Source organism: Myotis nattereri (assembly GCF_964212035.1).
Source record: "Myotis nattereri genome assembly, chromosome: 13".
Taxonomy (NCBI): domain Eukaryota; kingdom Metazoa; phylum Chordata; class Mammalia; order Chiroptera; family Vespertilionidae; genus Myotis; species Myotis nattereri.
The window spans coordinates 49,414,716-49,434,689 of record NC_138088.1 but is presented as its reverse complement, the minus strand read 5'-3'; the positions used below and the strand labels follow the sequence as shown (position 1 = coordinate 49,434,689).

The window sequence follows — 19,974 nt, the reverse complement described above, 5'->3', positions numbered from 1 at the left end:
GTGTTCATTGCTCAGAAGTATGCAGGAAGGAGTAAGTATCCCTTTGGTTCCTTTGCCCAGTTTTTCCCTCCAAAAGTATTAGACTTAGTTGATTCTAGCTTTCAGAGTGTTGATGAAGCTAATTGAGAAGAAACTGACTCCTTAAATTTGTATTTTTTATGGCTTTTATGTTTTTACAATGCTATTCTGTGCTTGGTTTGAAAATCTAAGCTAAATGCCCCAAGTACTGCCCTATTAAGCATTCCTCCATAGCAAAGAGCTTGAAGAAATGGGAAAAATTCCAAAATTTTAGAAAGTTAGCTGGCAGTACTTGAAAAGAGCTTCATTTAAGCCATGTCTCCTAATTTATGATTCTATAGAAGTTAAAACAACCAAGAAATAGCCAGCCAGTACATATATTTTGAACTATACTGATTAATTAAAAGGATCAGACCACAAGAAAACTAGTTTTCTGTTAGATCTGGTAAATGGGCCAGGAAGAATTTTTCCCCCCCTTGGCAAAGCCAACACTAAATGTTAACTAGGACGTTCAGTTATGCAGTAGCGACTATCGGTGTATAGTATTCTCAAGCTCAGGGTAGTCATGCCCGCCCCCCTTTTTTTAGATCCAGATAATTACTAAAACCGATGATCCATCAATCTTGTAAAGGCTTTATTTTTAAAAATTATTAGGACATAAAAATTGATGTCTTACAAAGTATAACCTGCTATGTAATTTTGTGAAAATGAACTTCATTTAATAGAAAGACCTAGTCAGAATAACTAATATTCAAGATTAAGGATGAAGAGATTAGAAGATTGCATTCATCAGAGAAAGTAGAGAAGTTACATACCTTAGTTTCCTTTTGGTGCTACAAACTCCTAGTTTGAGGGGGTGGTATAATTTACATATGTCAGTATTAATCCTTACAACCTTTTGTTTGAGACGGGTATTTATCACAACTTTTTAGAGGAGGAAATAGTCCCTATGAAGAAATTAAGCAACTTGCCCAGGATACTTAGCAAATGCTAGAACTGGTATTTAAAGTTACTAAAATCCTTATTCTTACCACATGATGCTGTTTTTGATAGGGAGTATGGAATTTTTTAGGTGGAAGTTAAAAAAAAGAAAGGGAAAAAGGCAGCTTGTTGCTTTAAGCTGAAGAGAAACTCACCAAAAACTTTTCCCAAGGACTAAACAATTTTCTCATGAGAAATGACCCAGGAAGCAGTGTGGCCTTAGGTTAGGAGTTTTGCCTCAATAATCCTCACTTTCAAAATTCCTTTATAATACTAAAAGCTGTCCTCACCAGAGGAGTTATACCTATTCTAATCAGAAACTAGAGAAACAATGACATACCTCATCACAATCTTCTTTGGTAATATGCACTGAAATAAAAAAATTTACCTGCACCATCACTCAGGCTTTTCCATACAGGGTACCTTCTCAGGTGAGCTTCCAGACTTGGTTTCAATGTGAATTGTATGTGTAGCCAAAGGGATTCCTTAAAAAGTTATTTGGAGAACAGCTATGCATGACATGGCTTTGTGTCCTACCTGAAGCAGTTAAATATCACTTAAAATAAACTATCTGCAATTAGGTCATGTGGAATTATCAGTCAAGAAGGCACCTGTTAAATTATAGGAAATGGCAATGATTCAAATTGCCATTAATTCTGGACTACTGAAGTAGTATCAACAAACATTTAGGTGACAGTTGCCTCAAGGTGTAGATGCTCGTTTATATATTTTTCCTTCATAGAGAAGGGTGGTACAAAAAGCACTCGGTATTATTCATTCACAATTTTTATTTCTTGCAATTAACTTTTGTATCTTCAAAGTCGATTTGTCTTTTAAAAAAGTAATACTTCTTACTCATCATACAACCCACCCCCCTCCCCCAGTAAAACAAACCCAGGGAAGGAGTAATTTAGGGGGCAGTTGAAATAGGTACTCTAGGTTCGTGACAAAGTCTTCTCAGCCCACCATTCAATACACATACAACAAAATGGCAGCACCTCAAGTTCACCTGAATGAATCGTCCCAAATTCCAGCCCTAGGCAAGTGATGCAAGTGAATGCCATGGGAGTAAAAATGGCAGCTAATCATTGGCTTCCATTTACTTTCCATGGTAGTTAGCAGAGTCTTCAAACTTACTCAGGAAAGTCAAAAGTAAGCAACGTAAGAGCAACATTTTGACCCAGCCAAGAGGAATTTAAAATGAAATCAAATAATTTACCTGGGCCACAGAAATGAAATTATATTTTTCCTTGAGTCCCCAGCACCTGAAGTAGCAAGTTCTAATAATGGACTTCTAAAGGCATGCAGTTTTTCACACATGTACTTGAAAGAATTTCTTCCACTCAAACAGCACAATCAAGGATAAAATATTTTTGAGGCACAGGAAGAGCACAAGAACAAGTATATGCTGAGGCCTTGTGTATGACCAAGATGGTACACTTCATACATAGAAGCAGTGAAAGCTGTTAAAGTGCTACTTACAAAGGATAGTCTAATTATTACACACACAACTCAACTGCACTGCTAAATATGGTTGTCTTTATTTTCTTTTTCCTTGCCCAGCCCTATCTAAACAAAATAAAACTACAGGACTGAAATTAACAACCCATTAAAATCAGCAATAAGTTATGAAAATCATAAAGCTTTTTTAAAAGTAATTATGGGTAGTTAAATTATTTAAAGTATACAAAGTTCAAAGAGCCTTTAAAGTCAAAGGGGTAAGGAGGTCTCCAAGAAGGTTTCCTGGGGTAAGGGAGAGGCGAGGCCAGGGAGAAAACTTGGGAATTTGAAGGACAAAGGGAACACACAACATCAAAGTGCAGGCTAGGAATTTCACTTAAAATAACATTTCTGAAAATATTGATAAGAGCAACAATAGCACCTGCACAGTGGGACTGTGAGGAAGGAGAGAGTCTGCCTGTAGGAAAACGGAAGCAAATCTTTACATTAAAATGAGACAAGTCCAGAACTCAACTATGTTAACTAGGATAGTGTGTCTACTATAGACATCAGATGGATAAAAGCTGGTAATGATTCTAAAAGAAGACAAAAACAGCATTGACCTTTTCCTACCTAGCTCAGACCTCATTCACTTTGTGCACTATAAAGAGTGAGGCGTTTTATCATTATCAAATGCTGCATCAAAATAGATGATTTTTCCCCCCACATGTTTTTCCACTATAAAAGACATCTATGTTTTTATGGACAAGCTTTAAAAAGATGTCATTTTGGTTTTTAACACATACAAACAGTTATCAAAATCTGAAATAAAAATGCTGCCGTGGCTCAGACCTTGGCCTGCTAATCTGCGTGCACAACTCTTCTGGCCCATGCAGACACAGGCACGTGGAGCTTTTTTCCTTCTGGCCCCTCAATCCGAACTCAGGCCCTATGTGGGAGAGGCTGTCACGCATGAACTGCCCCAGGGTGGCTAATGAGCTGGCGGCTGGGTGCCCTAGTGCTAACAATGCAGGGTAAGGTTGGCTTGCTTAGCATGGAATCCAACAGATGGCTGAGCTGCACGATGATCCCTTTCAAAAGGCTTCATGGGAGTCTCTCCTTTTGCAGAGCATGAAATGAATGTGTGCGTTCTTTTTTATTTTTTTTAATTAAAAAATTGATCATCCACAGGCTTCATGATAAGCTAGCCCAGGCTAAGTTTTAATAGCTGTGTAGCTATCCAAGATTAATGCCTGATTATCTTGTCTTGCCATTATTATAGATCTGATTTTGTTTTTAGGACCATAAAGCTCAGGAAGGGTTCAGAATACCATCCTTAAATGTGTCTACACTATGAGCAACCTAGGAAAGAAAAAAAGAGGATGGAATTTCCAATGTCCTTTCAAATCAACTAAATCAAGTCAAGAAAATTTCACACAAGTTTTCTGCTGCCATTAGAAATTGTGATTTTCAAAAATGAATATTAATGAGTATTTGTTCTGCTGGGGAGGCTCTGCCCCACATTTTGCTAAGTATTTTCTTAAATAGAGGTCTTCTGACCCTTTTGTTCAAGTATGATTTTGTTTAGGTTAGTTTTAAAGGAGACTGCATCATGAACCCAATTTAAGAGATTGTTTGGATTGAATTGGCCCAGTGAGTATTTTGCCCTGCACTGTTATGTCATGCTGGGTTCTAGGAAGTGAACGAAAGTTTGACACTGGCACTGGAGTAACCCTCGTCACTCCCAATACTCTGCAGGCTGCTGTGGTCATCAATGTCACTGATGCTGGTGGTGCTGATATTGTCCACTTCTCCATGGGAGAACTCTGTGCTTTCAACATCCACTTCAATCTCCTCTGCCAAAGGGGAAAAAGAGAACATTAGTAATCTAGTTTATGGGCACTTTAAAAAACTAACGAGGAAAAGTGATTACTTTTTATAGTATAAAATAATTGTTAAACAAGTTTATTATGAGTGATGTCTGGAGAACAGAAGGAACCATAGGTGAAGAGACATGGATATATTTTACAAAAGGGAATGTCTGGTGTACAGTGGTGGTCTCAATTTAGGCAGCAAGTTTACTAAAGCCTTTGACGCCAGTCTGTCTGGACCTCCCACCAAAAGCACTTGGCCTATTTGGGAATTAGTGCTTAATATTAAAAGATCCCAACCCCAAATGGTTTAACAACATCTGTTTTGCATTAAACTAGAAACTAATTCTCAGTCTCTTTATTAATCAGAGTTGCTTTAAGGGGGGTGGGGGGAGGAAAGCATAAACTTAATATAGACAAACTAAAAAATTTATCCGCCCAGGCCTTTGGTAGTATCATTCTACCAACAGTGCTTCAGACTTCTAAGATTCATCATAAAGATATTTGACTACTCAGTAACCAAAATAAGCCTGTCATTATAAAGTAGACTATGGGATTTGTCTTCAATTTAATTTTCTTGCATCAAATATAGCTTGAAATGAAGGTCTAATGCTTAAAGTCTCTGGATTATAGTGAGTTCTATAGTAAAGGCATGTCAGTGGTAGTATTTAACTTCAAAAATCAAATTTGATGGAAAAACGTCTAAATACATATTACCCAGCTATCGGTAGATATCTCAATTGTTAAGTACTACATATACAATCACCAATAATATATAAAAAGCAATACGCATTTTAAAAAATAAAAGGCAGTTGAAAAGCTGTTTTCTCCCATAATAGCTAGAATGAACTCAAGGTTCTTCAATTCTCTTAAAACAAACTCAAAGCCTAATGTTTCACATTTGGCACTGACTTTAAGGGTTCACACTGATCACAGTTGCTTTAGGAAAAGTGGATTCTTGCTGAGCCCAAGAAGACAGAGTAAGTTAGTTCAAAGAGTATAATTTTCAAAAGGGCTTGTTGCTTCAAAAGTTTTAGAGATCTGTTTTTAAAATGCAGGCAGCTGTCCAAACAAGCTGTACAAATAATCCTATGAATTCATAACTATTTGTTTCATAACCACAATGCTTCACAGGCTATTTAGTGTTTCCTAGTATCACAGAATATGCATTCAACCTCCAATTGAAAAATAAAATGAAGACACCCTATCTAGCAAAGCATGCTAAACTCAATCAAAACAAAGTAAAATGAGACATGCTCTAGCCAAATGGAATAGAGATTGTTACTAAAGGTTACTGGGAAAGAGGGCTGTCAGATAAGAACAAGAATAATACTAGATAAGGTAACGAATATACTGGGGATACTGAAAAAATGAGAACTATAATGATAAAGATACAACCTCTAAAATTGGGAGGTGGGTAGGTACAAGGAGGAGATAACATCAGGAAGAGCAGTTAAAGCATGAAGACCTGACAGGTCACAGTGCGTAAGCATTAGAAAAAAAGACTAGGATCAAGGTCTGCCTCCTAATTCAAGAGTATTTCTGCGATACCTCACGGTCACTTATAAATGTAGCATGTCCTAGAGGTTCTTGCTGTTGCCCCTAGTAAATTTTTGTTCTTCAAAATTGAGTGCCACATAAAAACAAACTTTTATATAAGAAAAACAACAAACCTAAGGACTCCTAGTGTGTGTTAAAAGGGATAAAAAAAACCAGTTTAAAAGGCTCCTACAGAATATAGAAAATTTGAGTATTAAAAAGAAAAAGAATGACTACAATGGACTTGAACACATTCAATAAATGAAAACATGAGTTCATAAGATAATAAAAAAGAAATAGCAAAACAAAATGCCCTATTACCAAGGCACCAACTTATTGTTTTATCAATATAAAACAAAAACAAACATCCCATTTTCCCCATGTGGACTTTATTTCAGAGTAACCATAAACTCTAAGGGAAATGTTCTTCCTTATAGAAGAAACAGTTAAACATAAGAAGAATGATGAAATTAGAAAATCACTATTTTGTAACATCCATTGAAATAATTATCAGGGCAATAATGATTGCTAAAACTATTAAGTGAAAGGTTGAAACATTCTTATAAAAGTATCAAGATGACAATACCTGAACCCACTAACCAATGTTTTCACTAGAGTGAGACAACTGGACACAATATTGATGCACCAAGTGCACAGCACCACCTATGAAGTATTCTTGCCTCAAAAAAAAAATGAACCTGAATTTAATCAACCCAACTAGATCTACCAACTAGTTTACAGGAAATAAGACACCATGAAGTGACACCATGAAGACTGAATCATCCAAATCTAAAATGTGGGAAATTCTATAAGAAAAATGGCCCACCTAGTTTCTATAATAAATAAATGGTATTCGGGAAATAAAGTGGGGAAGGGAAAATTTTATAGATGAAAAGTATCTTAAAAGAAACAAATGCTGTGTGGACTTTGGATTCTAATTAATACTTACAAAGGTAACATGCCATTTTTGAGAAATATCTATTCTGGCATTGAATAAGAGCATCTGATTTTATTAATTTTATGGGATATTATAATAATATAATTATATTTTTTAAAGTCCTATTTTTTTAAAGATACATACTGAAGTATTTATAGAAAACATGATAATGTTCTCTGGGATTGATTTCAAACATTCAAGAGAAAATGGTGAGGGTGAGAGTGCGGGTGACGGTGGGAGAACAGATGAAACAAAATGACAGAATGTTGACAGCTGCTCAAACTGGATGTTAGGTACATGAGAGTTCATTATTCTACTTTTGTATATGTTTGAAGTTTTCCATAATAAAAAGTCAAAACAAGAAATCTTGCAAAAAATTTTTTAGAAACCTCAAGAATCTCATGAGCTCAATTTTCCCAAATGTAAAGTTTGAAATCACCAGAGTTTACCTCTGGGATCCTTTACTGTGGTGTGAGTTCTGATGTAGTAAGAGCTACAGATGAGTAGATCAGTAAAATTCAAATAATTTCTTTTTGGTTGATTGTTCTTCTTAAATTCTGCCAGAGACAAATGTTCTGGGATAGATGGAAAGAGAAATGACGGATATGGCATTTTAAAACACAGGTATAAAAATTAATATCACCAGTAATAAGACATATCAACATTATGTATCTTCTTGATACAATAAGTTGAGAAAGGCATACTATCACTTTCTGATATTTCTTCCCCATATATATCACTTCAATCTATTAATAGAAAAATATCAGAAAACTCAAATTGAGCAACACTATATAAAATAACGAGCCAATGTTTTTCAGAAGTGTCATGGTCATGAAAGAAATACTGAAGAACTATGTAATGCAATGTAGAATCCTGCACTGGATCCTGTATCAGACCACGACCATTAGTAGGAAAACTAGTAAAATTTGAATAAGGCCTATAGATTAACAGTATTGCATGAATGTTAATTTCCTGGTGTTGATACTGCATTATGGTTATATAAAGATGTTAACATTAGGGAATCCTAGGTAAAGGATATATGAGAACTCTGTAATTTTCTACAGAAAAATTTTCTCTAAGTCTAAAATTGTTTCAAAGTAGAAAATTAAAAATACATATATAATCAAAAAAAAGTTCTATAGTTCACATGGGCATTACTAGACAATGTTGTGATTGCCTAAAATCTAGAATATTACAATGTTGGCCAAAGAGTAAAAAGCAAATACAGTGCCTCCCAACCTATGTTCCCTAAATACAGATACAGGGATTCTTAGTATTTCATTAGAGAAGTAGCGCACTGCTTACCTCGCTCTGAATCAGAGCGATCTGAAGAAATAGTTGATCCGATGCTGTCCATTCGTATTCGTTCCATCTCCTGAGGACCCTGCAACTGTTCCAGTCGCCGCTTTAAAAATCTCTGTTCTCTTTCCAAGTTTTCTAGCTGGTGCTGGCTCTTCCTTTCAGCTTCTTCAAGTTTCTAAAATGATATTTAAGTTTGTGTATAACCCAGTACAAACAGTAAAACTTATTTTTACCTAACATCTCAAAAGATTTCTTTGTTAGACATGAATATACTACAAATACGTGTGTGTGTGTGTGTATGTGTGTGTGTGTATTAAAACACATAAGTACATCAAAAATAGTTATTTCTTTACTTTCTTGGGGATGTGTGTATAATGCATGCCACATTTACTAGAACAGTATGCAATTCTCAAAGTCTGTAAAGTTATCTCCACGAAAGAGAAACTGGCTCTGCAGTGTAGTTTGATGGAAAAATACTGAGGGACACAGTCAAATGAAGTCATCTCCACCAGAGGGCAGAACTGCCTTCCTTCTGGGTATCACCAGAGTAATTGTTATTTTCCTAAGTATTCCCAGCTCTTCAAACGGCCATGCTGTCAAAACAATTACTTCCATCAGGTTATGTTGCTCCTTCTCATCAGATTAGCTAATAAATTTTTAGATTTCTCTTGATTCAGTTATTAAGGAGGGCACGGTGAGCTAGTTGGTATAAATGAAGAGGAATCATTGCTTCTAATAAAACCAGGACCAAGAGAATCATGTGCAAATATGAAAGTAAAGGTTCTCACCTTGATGTGTGCTTTGGCTTTGTTGAGCAAACCAAGTGTTGTGTGCCTGGTGCAGTCTGGTCCTAGTGGAATCAGAACTTTTAAGCGTTCTAAACATAGGCGCAGATGAGCTCGTCTAAGAAAGACAAAAAAGTCAAATAAGCACATTCTGAATATTCCACTAGAAATATCCTAAAACCTATTTTAAGACAAATAATAATTTGCACATTATTCAGTCTATAATCATGTTACACCCCTACTTCCGTATCTGCAAGTGCAGGTATACTTACTGATTTTCAACCTGCCATTTCTGTTGTACTCTACAGCTACCGGCCACATCAGATTATTATCCCCAATGGTAATCTGTCAGAGATGATTTCATTTTAGCCTGCCCCATAAACTATCTCAACTATATGTAATGTGGAAGTCGGAAAGCATACTAGGGCAACTGTATTTGACTCTGAATAGCTAAAACTGAAGGCTAAAATAGGGGTTTTCAGCTGGGGTAACCCAAGGAAGTATAAAATGCTCATAGATTTCCATAAACTCCCTTCCACCTTACACACACACACACACACACACACACACACACACACACACACAGCTGTCCTACAGTGTTATATGTTATTATGTGTCAGGCTGATATTCAACCATTTCTCACTTATAAAAACAACTTCATATGATCCCACACAATAGGAACAGCAAAATTCTGTGACCAGCTAGGATAGGATTAGGCAAAATATATGGCTCTGTGGTCAATTCTAACTACTGAAACCACAACCTATAAAACAGTTCCTTGAGTACCAGCTCATTAGTTGTTTTTTAAAGATAATCTTTTTTAAAGTATGTTTTTATTGATTTTTAGAGAGAGAGGAATGGAGAGGAATAGAGAGATAGAAACATCGATGGGAGAAGAACATCATCAATCGCCTGCCTCCTGCATGCTCCCTACTGGGGATCAAGCCCACAACCCAGGCATGTGCCGTGACTAGGAATCAAACTGGCGACGTCTTGGTTCCTGAACCGACACTTAACTGCTGAGCCACACTGGCTGGGCACTCATTAGTTTTTCATTTTATTTCTGTCTCTCTCCCTCTTCTCTTACTACCCACCTGCAATTTTCTACATATGGGAAAAAGCCAGGTGAAAAATTCTTTACTAAAAGTCATTTGCATTCTTTAATCCACCTATCCTATGGGCAAGTTAGGAAATTTCTCCAGGACATGCTAGCAGACAACCTTATGGATTTACCTTCCCTATACCCTAAAGGAACTATGATCACCATGAGAGTTCTGGGTACAAATTTCCACTCTAAAATAATAATAGTCTGCATCTTTGGTCCTGTGTTTCATAAGGCATAATGTAATTCAGCAGTTAATCATATATCTGGAAAGAAAATTCACAAATGTGTTCATGGTTTACCCCTATTCCTTAAAGAGCCATAATTGAACATTTAGCAGCAACTGTCTCAACTTTACCAGGAACAAAACACATCTTCCATTTTCTCCTCAAAGAAGGCCAAAATGGTTTTATTAGCATACTCACCAAACTATGCTTCATCTGTCTTAATATACATGAAATAATGTCAAGTGAAATTCCAAATGCTAGCAAATCTGAAAGAGGGGTAGGCAAGCAAGGATGATTAAAGGTAGTAAGGTCAGAGACTTGGCTGATGAATTGTTAAGATTCTTCCAATACCCACTAGCCAAGCTAGGAAGGTCTGTTAATATTTCCATTCCAAATCTCTCTCCTGAGTTCAATAACTCCAATCTAATAAATTAGTTCCAGGCTGAAACCTGGCATACCTGATGTGGATAAAATATTTTTTTTATTTTCCCTAAATCAATGGATTCCCCTTAAAGTGATTTAATAATTAAAAAGTCACTCTCCCCCCCCCCCCACCCCAAATCACAGAGCCTTTAATAAAATTTTCATTTTTAACTGGAAAACCTCATAGGTGAAGTCTTTCACATGATCACAGAGTGCTCATGATGAGCAGACTAAAAACAAAAGAAAATCCACAGTAAAAAAAAAAAAAAAAGCCTTTAAACTCTTCATTAGGTTCATTATAGCATAGGCCTAACAACTGCACTCATGATATGACGTTGGAGAGACTGGTGGCTCTTTTACTATTAACTAGAGGCTCCCAATAGGGAGCTCTGAATTAAGTCCTGTAAATAATTTTGCAAAGCAACTAACCAGTAAAGTTAACAATTATGTTGCCATAAGAATAACTTGCCAATTTTGTTTAAATTCCTTTAAACAAGAAATTCAGTGTACGTATAGGAAATATCTCTTAGAAATTCAGTGTACATATTGGAAAAATAACTTCAGAATGATTCTTTACATCAAAGGGAAAAATGGGTGGGTCAATATTCTATTTTTGAGACAAGTAAAAGTCATATTAAAATCTGGGCAGAAACCCACTAATATAATATTAAAATGTTTATGTTTTCTATCTCTTTTTTAATCATCCAGTTGTATATTTATAACATGACTTTTGTATAATCAGCAATGATCCAAACGCTTGCTTGAGTGGGAGGCGTAAAAAAAGAAATGTAAACTTCTAACAGTGTAAAATCTAGACTACAGAACAAAATATATTGTTTTGTTTCATTTGGTTCATAATGAAATGAGTCATACAGATAGCAAGGGCAACAGAAATTGAATAAAAGGAGAGATTGTAATTGGAGGAGGTAGACTTATAAAAGGTTGAAACTTGACTTTGGACTTCAGGGATATTGAATTTGTCTATGAAAAAGCAAGGATTTTTCAAGGGAATTAAAAGAGTAAAGGAAACAAGTTCATATATTGAGATCCAGCTGAATCCTAAAATTAAAAATACCTTAGTTTTTTTCATTCAAGGGAAAACAACTGAAGTGGAATTCTATTTTAAAAAGTTATAAGCCAAGTTCAGCAGTCTGGTGATCTGCAATAGTGCAGTCACATCTGGAGATGCACAAGCCAAGGGAGTCAAGGAGTAAGTAATGCCTCACTGAACAGGGAAGGCACACTGTCCTCTCTAATATTTGTTTGTTATTAGCCGCTACTGAACATTCCTTCAGTCAAGTACCACAATTACAAGTGCACTCCAAGATACTGCTTACATGCGATATCATGCCTCGCAAAGGCCAATGGTGTCATTTTCTATGTTTCGGAAATACAGTTCTCCAAAATAGGTAATAATGTAAAGGATGAGAGGTGAATCATGTCCTCTCTCTCCTGTGGAAGAAGTGTATCTGTGGGAGCCAAACGTCATTTCTTACAGTTTTTGTATTTGTAACTGAATCAGGCATTTGGGGAGTAGAATGACAAAGGGTTAAGGGCAGTTAAAGGATAGTAGCCAACCAAGGGTGGGAGCCACACTTTTCAAAGTTGCCATCCAAATACTGCACACAGTTGTCCACATGTGCTTACATGCCACTTTTAGGAGCACACCTCTAAGAGCAATGGGCACCTTGTGACTGTAAACCGTATGGCATAATTCTTCTTCCCTTACAATGGTGCTGTGCTCCTCTCCACCCTTTCTCCCATAGTCTCCCTGCTGGTAACCAGATTGCAAGCTTAACCACCAACGACCTAGAAAGGCGTATCTTTTGATGCCATCTGCTCCTCTCTTTTCTTGCCTTCATTCTCATGTGACTGGTGGCTCAGGAGCCTCCTGTGTGTGCCTGACAAATCATGGGCTGTACAATACTGGAGGAAGAAAAGAGGACAAGAGACAGAAGAAAAAAGCTTGGTTTGATTTGAAAATCCTTATGCACTGAGAAAAAAAATTGCAACTATCATAAAGATGCTGTTTTTCACATCCCCAAGGAGTGGAAGAGCTGACGGACAACAAGGATTCCGAACAGGTACAATCCTGCACCTTTAATCAAAGCAGGGTAAGAAGGCTGGGGAAAGTTAAGGCTTTTGTGCTGACTATTCTGATGAACACTCGACTAGCAACCAAAAGAAAAAATCCTGACACTGTAAAATCTATGAAACTAGACTTGATCAAAACTGAGGGGAAAAAAATTAGCTCCCTGGTTAGCATTTACTTAACTTTTCACAACACATGGATGGCATAACAAAAACTAAATTAAAAAAGATTTTAGTTTCGCCGTTTTTATTATGCTATCCATGTGTTGTGAAAAGTTAAGTAAATGCTAACCAGGGAGCAAAGTTAGGATTAGACACTGCAGCAGGAAGCGCCCTGTGAGAAAACCGAAGTTTCCTTGCTGAGCGGGAGCGGGTAAGACAATGGAGAGATACAAAAGTACTTTTATTTTCAAAGATACTTTGAGGTCTATTTTAAAATGACATTTAAAAGTGGGTTTTACCCAGGGGAAGAGGCAATTCTCAGTGCCTAACCCTGTTAGACAGAAGGTCCTATCAAAATTACCCACACCTTCAAAAAGGCCAAGCCCCTTGTGGGAAAAGGAACAATTACAGTCTGTTTGGCTCTTATTTTGGTAGATTGGGATCATTTTTCTCTGAAGGAACCAATGCTGCATTGATTTCAAACCTTGTAAACTCTACTGCAAAACTGAAATATCACAGAATGTGAGGGGAAATGATTTTGCTATTAAATGGCCCCTCCTAGTTGCTGTGATATTTTAAAGCATAGGTATGTATCAACCACAAGAAGCAAACAGTGCTGAAGGAGAAGAAAGACTTCCCTTTCAGGAAAAAATTGCAAGTATCATACGACGATGTTTTTCAAGTCGTCTCTGGAAACTCTAATCCCTCTGCCCAACAATAAGAAATTTAACGAGCCTGCCCAGCCTCCCAACCATCCACTGGCTGATGCCCTTGAGGGCACGGTCCTTCACTGGAACTTCTCTTTCATTCCTCCACGACGGGATGCCAAGACTTTGCCAAGTAACTAAATAAAAATGGAAAACAAGTCAAGTGATAGGGACAGTACTTGCATTTTCCTCTCTGCTGAATGTTACGCAATGGGCTCTGAGTTCTCCCTTGAGCCACATTCTTCAAAGCTGCAGTGGCTTGTGGCCAGGTTTCCCAACTTGCTACACACTTTTGCACATGACATCAGCTAAATGCTTATCCTACACATTTTATATTCCAACATTTCTCTAAAGTTTAATGTGTTGAGAATCTTACGAATATCTCCTAAACTTCAAAACAACTGCCTGCCTCCTTTTCTTATGAAAAATGACATTAAAAATGGATCCAGATAGCAAGCACACTCACGCTGCTCATGAATTTTATTTAAAAAAATAAATATGAACATCTTCTACGATTCAGCTTATTTTGTTTGTGAACTAAGAAAGTTTAGACAAGCGGTTCCCATAAAATGGCAAATGGTAATTATGTTTCACTGACATCGTATGTATCTTCTCCTTTGCAAAACATACACGGACTATTAACTCCCAGGTATTAACTTGGTAAGTGGCATTTTCCTAGAGTTATACCTGATTGTGGTATCATGGGGCCTGATGACAACAAATAAAAACTCAGGAGACTATCTGGGACCCTCTTCTTCGTTTTCAAAAACAGATGCTTTCATTAATATTCCTCTTAATTCAACTGGTATCTTGTGAAATAACCAGAGAGGAATATCAACAAGTGTTATAATGAAGTTTCAAATTATACTACCATATATATATATATATATATATATATATATATATATATATATATACTTATTTCATAGTCACATTGTCCACCTAAGCACTAAAAGGACTCATTTATATACAGATTAAGTAAAATCAGAAAAGCTGAGATACATGTTACTCATTCTTGGAAGACTTTTAAAAATCACCTTCTCCTAATAAAATCTTAGTAGTTCTTAGGGTAGGGAGCCAGAGAGTATTTAAAGCCAGAAAGTTAAATATAATGTACCTTCCAGAAGTCATAGTTTTCCTCAAAGATTTTGAAGAAAAGCACTATTTTATATAAAATCAAAGATGATGCAAAGTATACTTTTATGATGAAAAAAAGACTTCAAATTTCATTATTTCACACTGCATCCGAGGACCTCTAGGAATCTATGTTCAAACTACTAGAGCACATTACTGTAGATCACTATGACAGCTCTGGATCTCAGAACCTCACTTCCGAGTCACGGCTGGGGTCATGTCTTTTAAAGGTTTAGACAGAAGGAAGAGTGGAGAAGAGAGGGAAGGTGGGGAGGAGAGAGGAGAGAGGAAGAGGAGAGAAGACAGAGGAGAAGAGAGGGGAGGAGAGAGGAGAAATTGTGAGTACTCAAATTAATGACAAAATAGTGACATATTCTTTCTCAAACTACACAGATTCTGTGTCGGCTGACATTTATTTAGTCTTTCCATCTCAGAGATATGAGGAAGATGAAGTGGCCACTCAGGCAATAACAATGATCATCAGTAAACAATGAACTCCACCCTATTATGTCACTGAACTAGATGTAAAGATTTTTAAAAGATGCCAGTAGTAATCTTTATCCATTTGAAGATGCTATAATTTACCCTTCTATCTACCACCTTCCCAGCCCCACTTCCCATTACTTCTTGAAAACCTCTTCCACAAACCAAATGTGCTTTCATATTTACTGATTTCTTTACCTGGAATGCCTTTCTCTCCACTGTCCAACTAGCGGACATCAAATGCATTTGTCAGCCCACAGTCAAACTACTGTTTCTCCCATAAGGCCTTCCTTGCCATACCCCTTTCTCAGATAATTAATAATTGATTTTCATACCAATCACATCATATTTTAATTATCTTCTAGGTAAGACTGAATCCATTCTTTTAGTCATTTCAGGTCTTCAAATACCAAGAGAAAGACTGGCCCACCATGGGGAGGAGGTATGTAACGTTTTCCAGTGGATTTATCTAGGACTCTCTAAGCTCACCAAAGTTGAGGTAACAATACTGAGGCCTCTAAAGACTATAATCAGGCCAACATTCATTAGAGATCTGCTTATGGATGCCAGGATTCTACACTGGGTTGTTTTGTGTGCAGCTGAGGTCACCACCAAAGATGACCACATGTAGAGTAACCAACAATCTCCAACTTAACTCTTGATTAGAGTCGACATCTCGTATTTTATTTTTAAATTTTATTTTATTTTGTCCAGCACCTTTTATCCTCTCTATACTCTTTACCACTTCCACCCATCCCCCTCCACCCCCACAATCACCACACTGTTGTCCATGTCCTGAGTTCTTTTTTTTTTTGCTCAGTTTCTCCACCCCACCCCCCACCCCCCCAAGCCATGTGCCTGCTCTTTAACTATGAGTCTCGACATCTCTTTTAATAGTGAAGCATAGGGTTAAGATTTGCAGACACTACAACAGAGTGACTTATCAAAGGATTTATAGTGATGGGGACTAGGACAACAATGTCAAAGGAAATTCAAAAATAAAATTTTTAAATTAAATTTTATGGCACCAATTTTGACTTTTAGAGTTTATTAACAGCAGGCTTCCTAGCAAATAGAAAATATAACTGATATAAGTGTGGCCTCTGTTCCATCTGTTGTTCAACAAATAAATAGTGATAAAAACAAGTATAATAATACTAAGGCAATTACTAAGAATAAAATAGAAAAGAAACAGCTAAGAAAACTCAGGTATGTGAGGGGAAAGTCTAAAAAGTACTCCACAATGCACAGGGGCAGAGGGAGGAGGCGTTAAATGACCAGTTTTTATCCCATCTGGTAACATGAGAAATTAGTGTTTGCACAGTTTTACAGAATCCCAGGACTGCTGATCAGATGAAGGCTACATAATGCAGAACACATAAACAAATGGTTTTTTCACTGTCACGCTTTCATCTCTAAGGAAGACTTGGCTTTTGACAGCCTCATTTGAAAACAAAAACAAAAAAATTAAATCTGGTTCCAAAGGCCTATATTCTTCACTGAAACTCCCACAAGGAACCCAATCTCCAAAGTAACTTAACAAAAATTGCTCACTTGATGTCCATTCTGAGCTAAATTTACATTCCATGCATACATCTCATCCCCTCTATGTTGATGAGGATTTGTGTGTGTGTGTGTGTGTGGTTTTTAAAAAACAACAACAAAAAAACAACAAAAATGTATTCATTCACCATATTTCTTCTTTGGTCACACAAGAACTTTCTGTATCCTAAGTTCCAAAGCCTGGGGAATAGGGCTACATCACTGGGGAACACAGTGGCAATTTGTTCTAAATACAAAATAGCTTATTTTCCTTTGGCAACCCTCCAGCGTGGCGGTGGAGGGAAAGGATACTCTTCTCTAAAGAGATCAGGAGAGATCAGGCTCTGAACCTGGCCTCCTGTCAAAACTTAGCTGTGAGTGCAAGAGACATTTTAAAAAATTAGTTACCTTTCACGTCAACTTGGAAACTGATTAAAGGCTTTTTTTTGCATTATTAACTGTTTTTCTAATCTTCAGCCTTTTGTTGGTGTTCATCCCTATTCTGGCAGCCCCCATTGGCTGCTTTAATGGTTCCAAGGGGCTGAGAAGTGTTGCTCTCCAAAAGAAAAAGCATTCTCACAGGGACTGGGAAGGCAATCAGCAATCACAACAGTAGCTACTTGTTAATTTTCTATTTGAAACCCAGGGATGTCAATAGTACTGTACCCTACCCGCCACCATGGGGTAAAAGTACATTTTGAAATCAAAACAGACTTCCTACGTGCCGGCAAGTCAGCTCTGAGACACAGTGATGATGTTCTGTAAGACACTGCCCTAGTTTCATATGCAAAATGCACGTAACAAGCATTAGTCTACTCTTCTCTAAAAATCTAACGCTCACAGCCCATTCTACCCCACAGCCCAGTGAAGTTATTTTATATCAAATCATAGTCCAGAATGGCAGAGAGAAATGAAGACATATTGCTACTGATCCCTAATAAAATGGTGAGCCTACATAGCACAAACAGCACACTCAAAGAATGTTCCATTGTAATGTGAATGTTCATGTAGAAGCATAAAATGAAAATAGCACAATGCCTTTAAAAAAATGGCCCTGCTAATAAGATGATTAGCATAATAGTTCACTTTAAGGGTGTGTGTCTACATAAAAGGAAAGACACATTTTATTAAGTGGGACAGGAACACTCTGGCCTAAGAATGACTGCATCCCTGGAAAATGAATATTCACAATTTATACTGAGTATGAGCAACCTGAAATAAGGAACTAAATGATTAAAAGTGGTGACCATGCTTACCACTGGCAGGCGGCAAATGGTTTGGCATTGCTGGATATCTGCCAATTCAGTGAAGCCAGCCAGGGATTATTTCGAAAGTCCTATTTTAGCACAATTTCCCCAGAATTAAAATGCAGGGAGTTTTGTTTATTTTTTATTTTGCTTTTGGGGGGGAGGGTAAATTTGGGGGCAGGAAAAGGTAACAAAGAGAAATTGCTGGCCCATCTGTAATTAACCCATTGGGCATTTGGAACCTCTGGAAAAATAAGATTCATAGAATTTTAAACATCATAGTTCTGACAATGACAGATAATTAATGTTTTGGTATATCTTTTTATTTCAGAGTTACTTAAACTCTTCTGATCTTTCTCTTTCATAATACTATGTCACACTTTTTTTCTGACCACAAAGGGCCCAACTGAAGAGTAGTTTTTGAGAGTAACTTTTGGAGGCAGCCTCACACAACCCCTGGCATCAATCCTGAGCATGCTCTCCTCTGATAAAGCAAAAAAATTTTTCAGTATTGTAGTTAGACACTGACAGATGAGCATTTTTAGGCAGGTAGAAAGTGAACATGCCTTAAGAACTACTTTACTTTTTAAAACCCTTCTGAAAAGGAAAAGGTATTCAATGGAGTAACAACAACTACAATAGTCTCATAAAAAGCAAACTCTTTCCAGTAAAAAACTGGGTTCAAATTATAACTAGGTTGCACCACTACTTTTTGTTTTTTTACTTGTTTCTATTTATATTGTCTAAATTTTAGTTTGATTCTTCTCTAAATCAGCCCAGGAAAAAAATTAAATGAGAGAAGAATCAGAGATCTAATATATATTTTGTGTGATTCCAGCCTCAACTCCATACCATTACTAGAGGCTCGATGCATGAAATTCATGCATGGGTAGGGTCCCTAGGCCTGGCCAGTGATCAGGGCTGATCTGTGGGGCGACCAGCAGGGTGATGGGGGGGGGGACCCCCCGCTGGCACCTGCTTTGGCTGGCCTGGGGCCTGTGGGCTGGGGGCAGCTCCTGTGTTGATCATCTGCCCCCTGGTGGTCAGTGCACGTCATAGTGACCGGTTGTTCCACGGGTCGTTCCGCCGTTTGGTCAATTTGCATATTAGGCTTTTATTGTATAGGATAGTTTTCTGTCCAAGAAGGACTGTTTTACAAGTGCTATTACGCTTTGATTCCAGGAGAACAGCCCTGAGAAATCTATATTGCTGTGTGGCTTTGAGAAGAAGGAAAAGCCAGGATGAGGGAACATGTTCCACTTTGTTACCACAGCCAATCAAAATCCTGGCTGCTCATCTGGGCAGGTTGTGTGGCTCTCTTGCCTAAGTATATCTCAACAACAAGAACACAAAAACGGGCACTCCAACCAAAAAGAAGGTGGTTGAGTTTGGAGAATAAATTTGCCCAACTTGGCTACATTTCCTTTCAGATATTAGAGATATTATAGGCTGAAAGTCCTAAAACATCTTCCAGGATTACCAACACCTCTCATCTCAGGGAACAAAAGATAATATGAAGGATCCTTTAAAAGATGAAAAATAAGACCCCAAATCTATTCAGTATTTTTTTTAAGCACACCAATATCCTGAACATTCAAGACAGCAAATACAGTTCCTATTTCCTTGTCACCTGACCCAACCCATGCAGCAGTAAATTCCGACTGCTTAAGGGAGTTCTCAGAGCCCAGGACCACCAAATTTCTCTTTAGGAAAGCCTCCTCCATTACAAAAATAGCAGTCTTGCAAAGTTGTTAGGCTCTATCTAATTTGTGTTATGTTTACAACTGTTTTAACTGCAAAGATGAAATTTCCAATTGAAAAAGAACCTTATGTAGAAGAGACTGGATTTTTTTTATAGTTATGCCAAATACAAGCTGTTCTATAATTTGTGAATCAGGCTGGAATAAAGTGAGTCAAGATAGAAAAAACATACGAACGTTACAATCTTAGAGAAAAAATGTCATAACTGGTCATACCAATGAT

The 19,974-nt window shown here is 37.2% G+C and overlaps 1 protein-coding gene across 2 annotated transcripts in view; it reads right to left on the bottom strand.

Moving 5' to 3' along the window:
• Window positions 1-1,774: 1,774 nt before the first annotated feature.
• The window catches only part of MXI1 (MAX interactor 1, dimerization protein), a 73,483-nt gene continuing 55,283 nt past the window's right edge, over window positions 1,775-19,974 (bottom strand). For both annotated transcript variants that reach the window (XM_081104477.1, XM_081104478.1), the window contains exons 4-6: window positions 8,877-8,991; window positions 8,092-8,263; window positions 1,775-4,295 (exon numbers count right to left, since the gene is read on the bottom strand). In XM_081104477.1, the coding sequence (XP_080960603.1) occupies window positions 4,132-4,295; window positions 8,092-8,263; window positions 8,877-8,991 (451 nt within the window). In that variant the 3' untranslated portion in view covers window positions 1,775-4,131. The remainder of the gene's footprint in view (window positions 4,296-8,091; window positions 8,264-8,876; window positions 8,992-19,974) is intronic.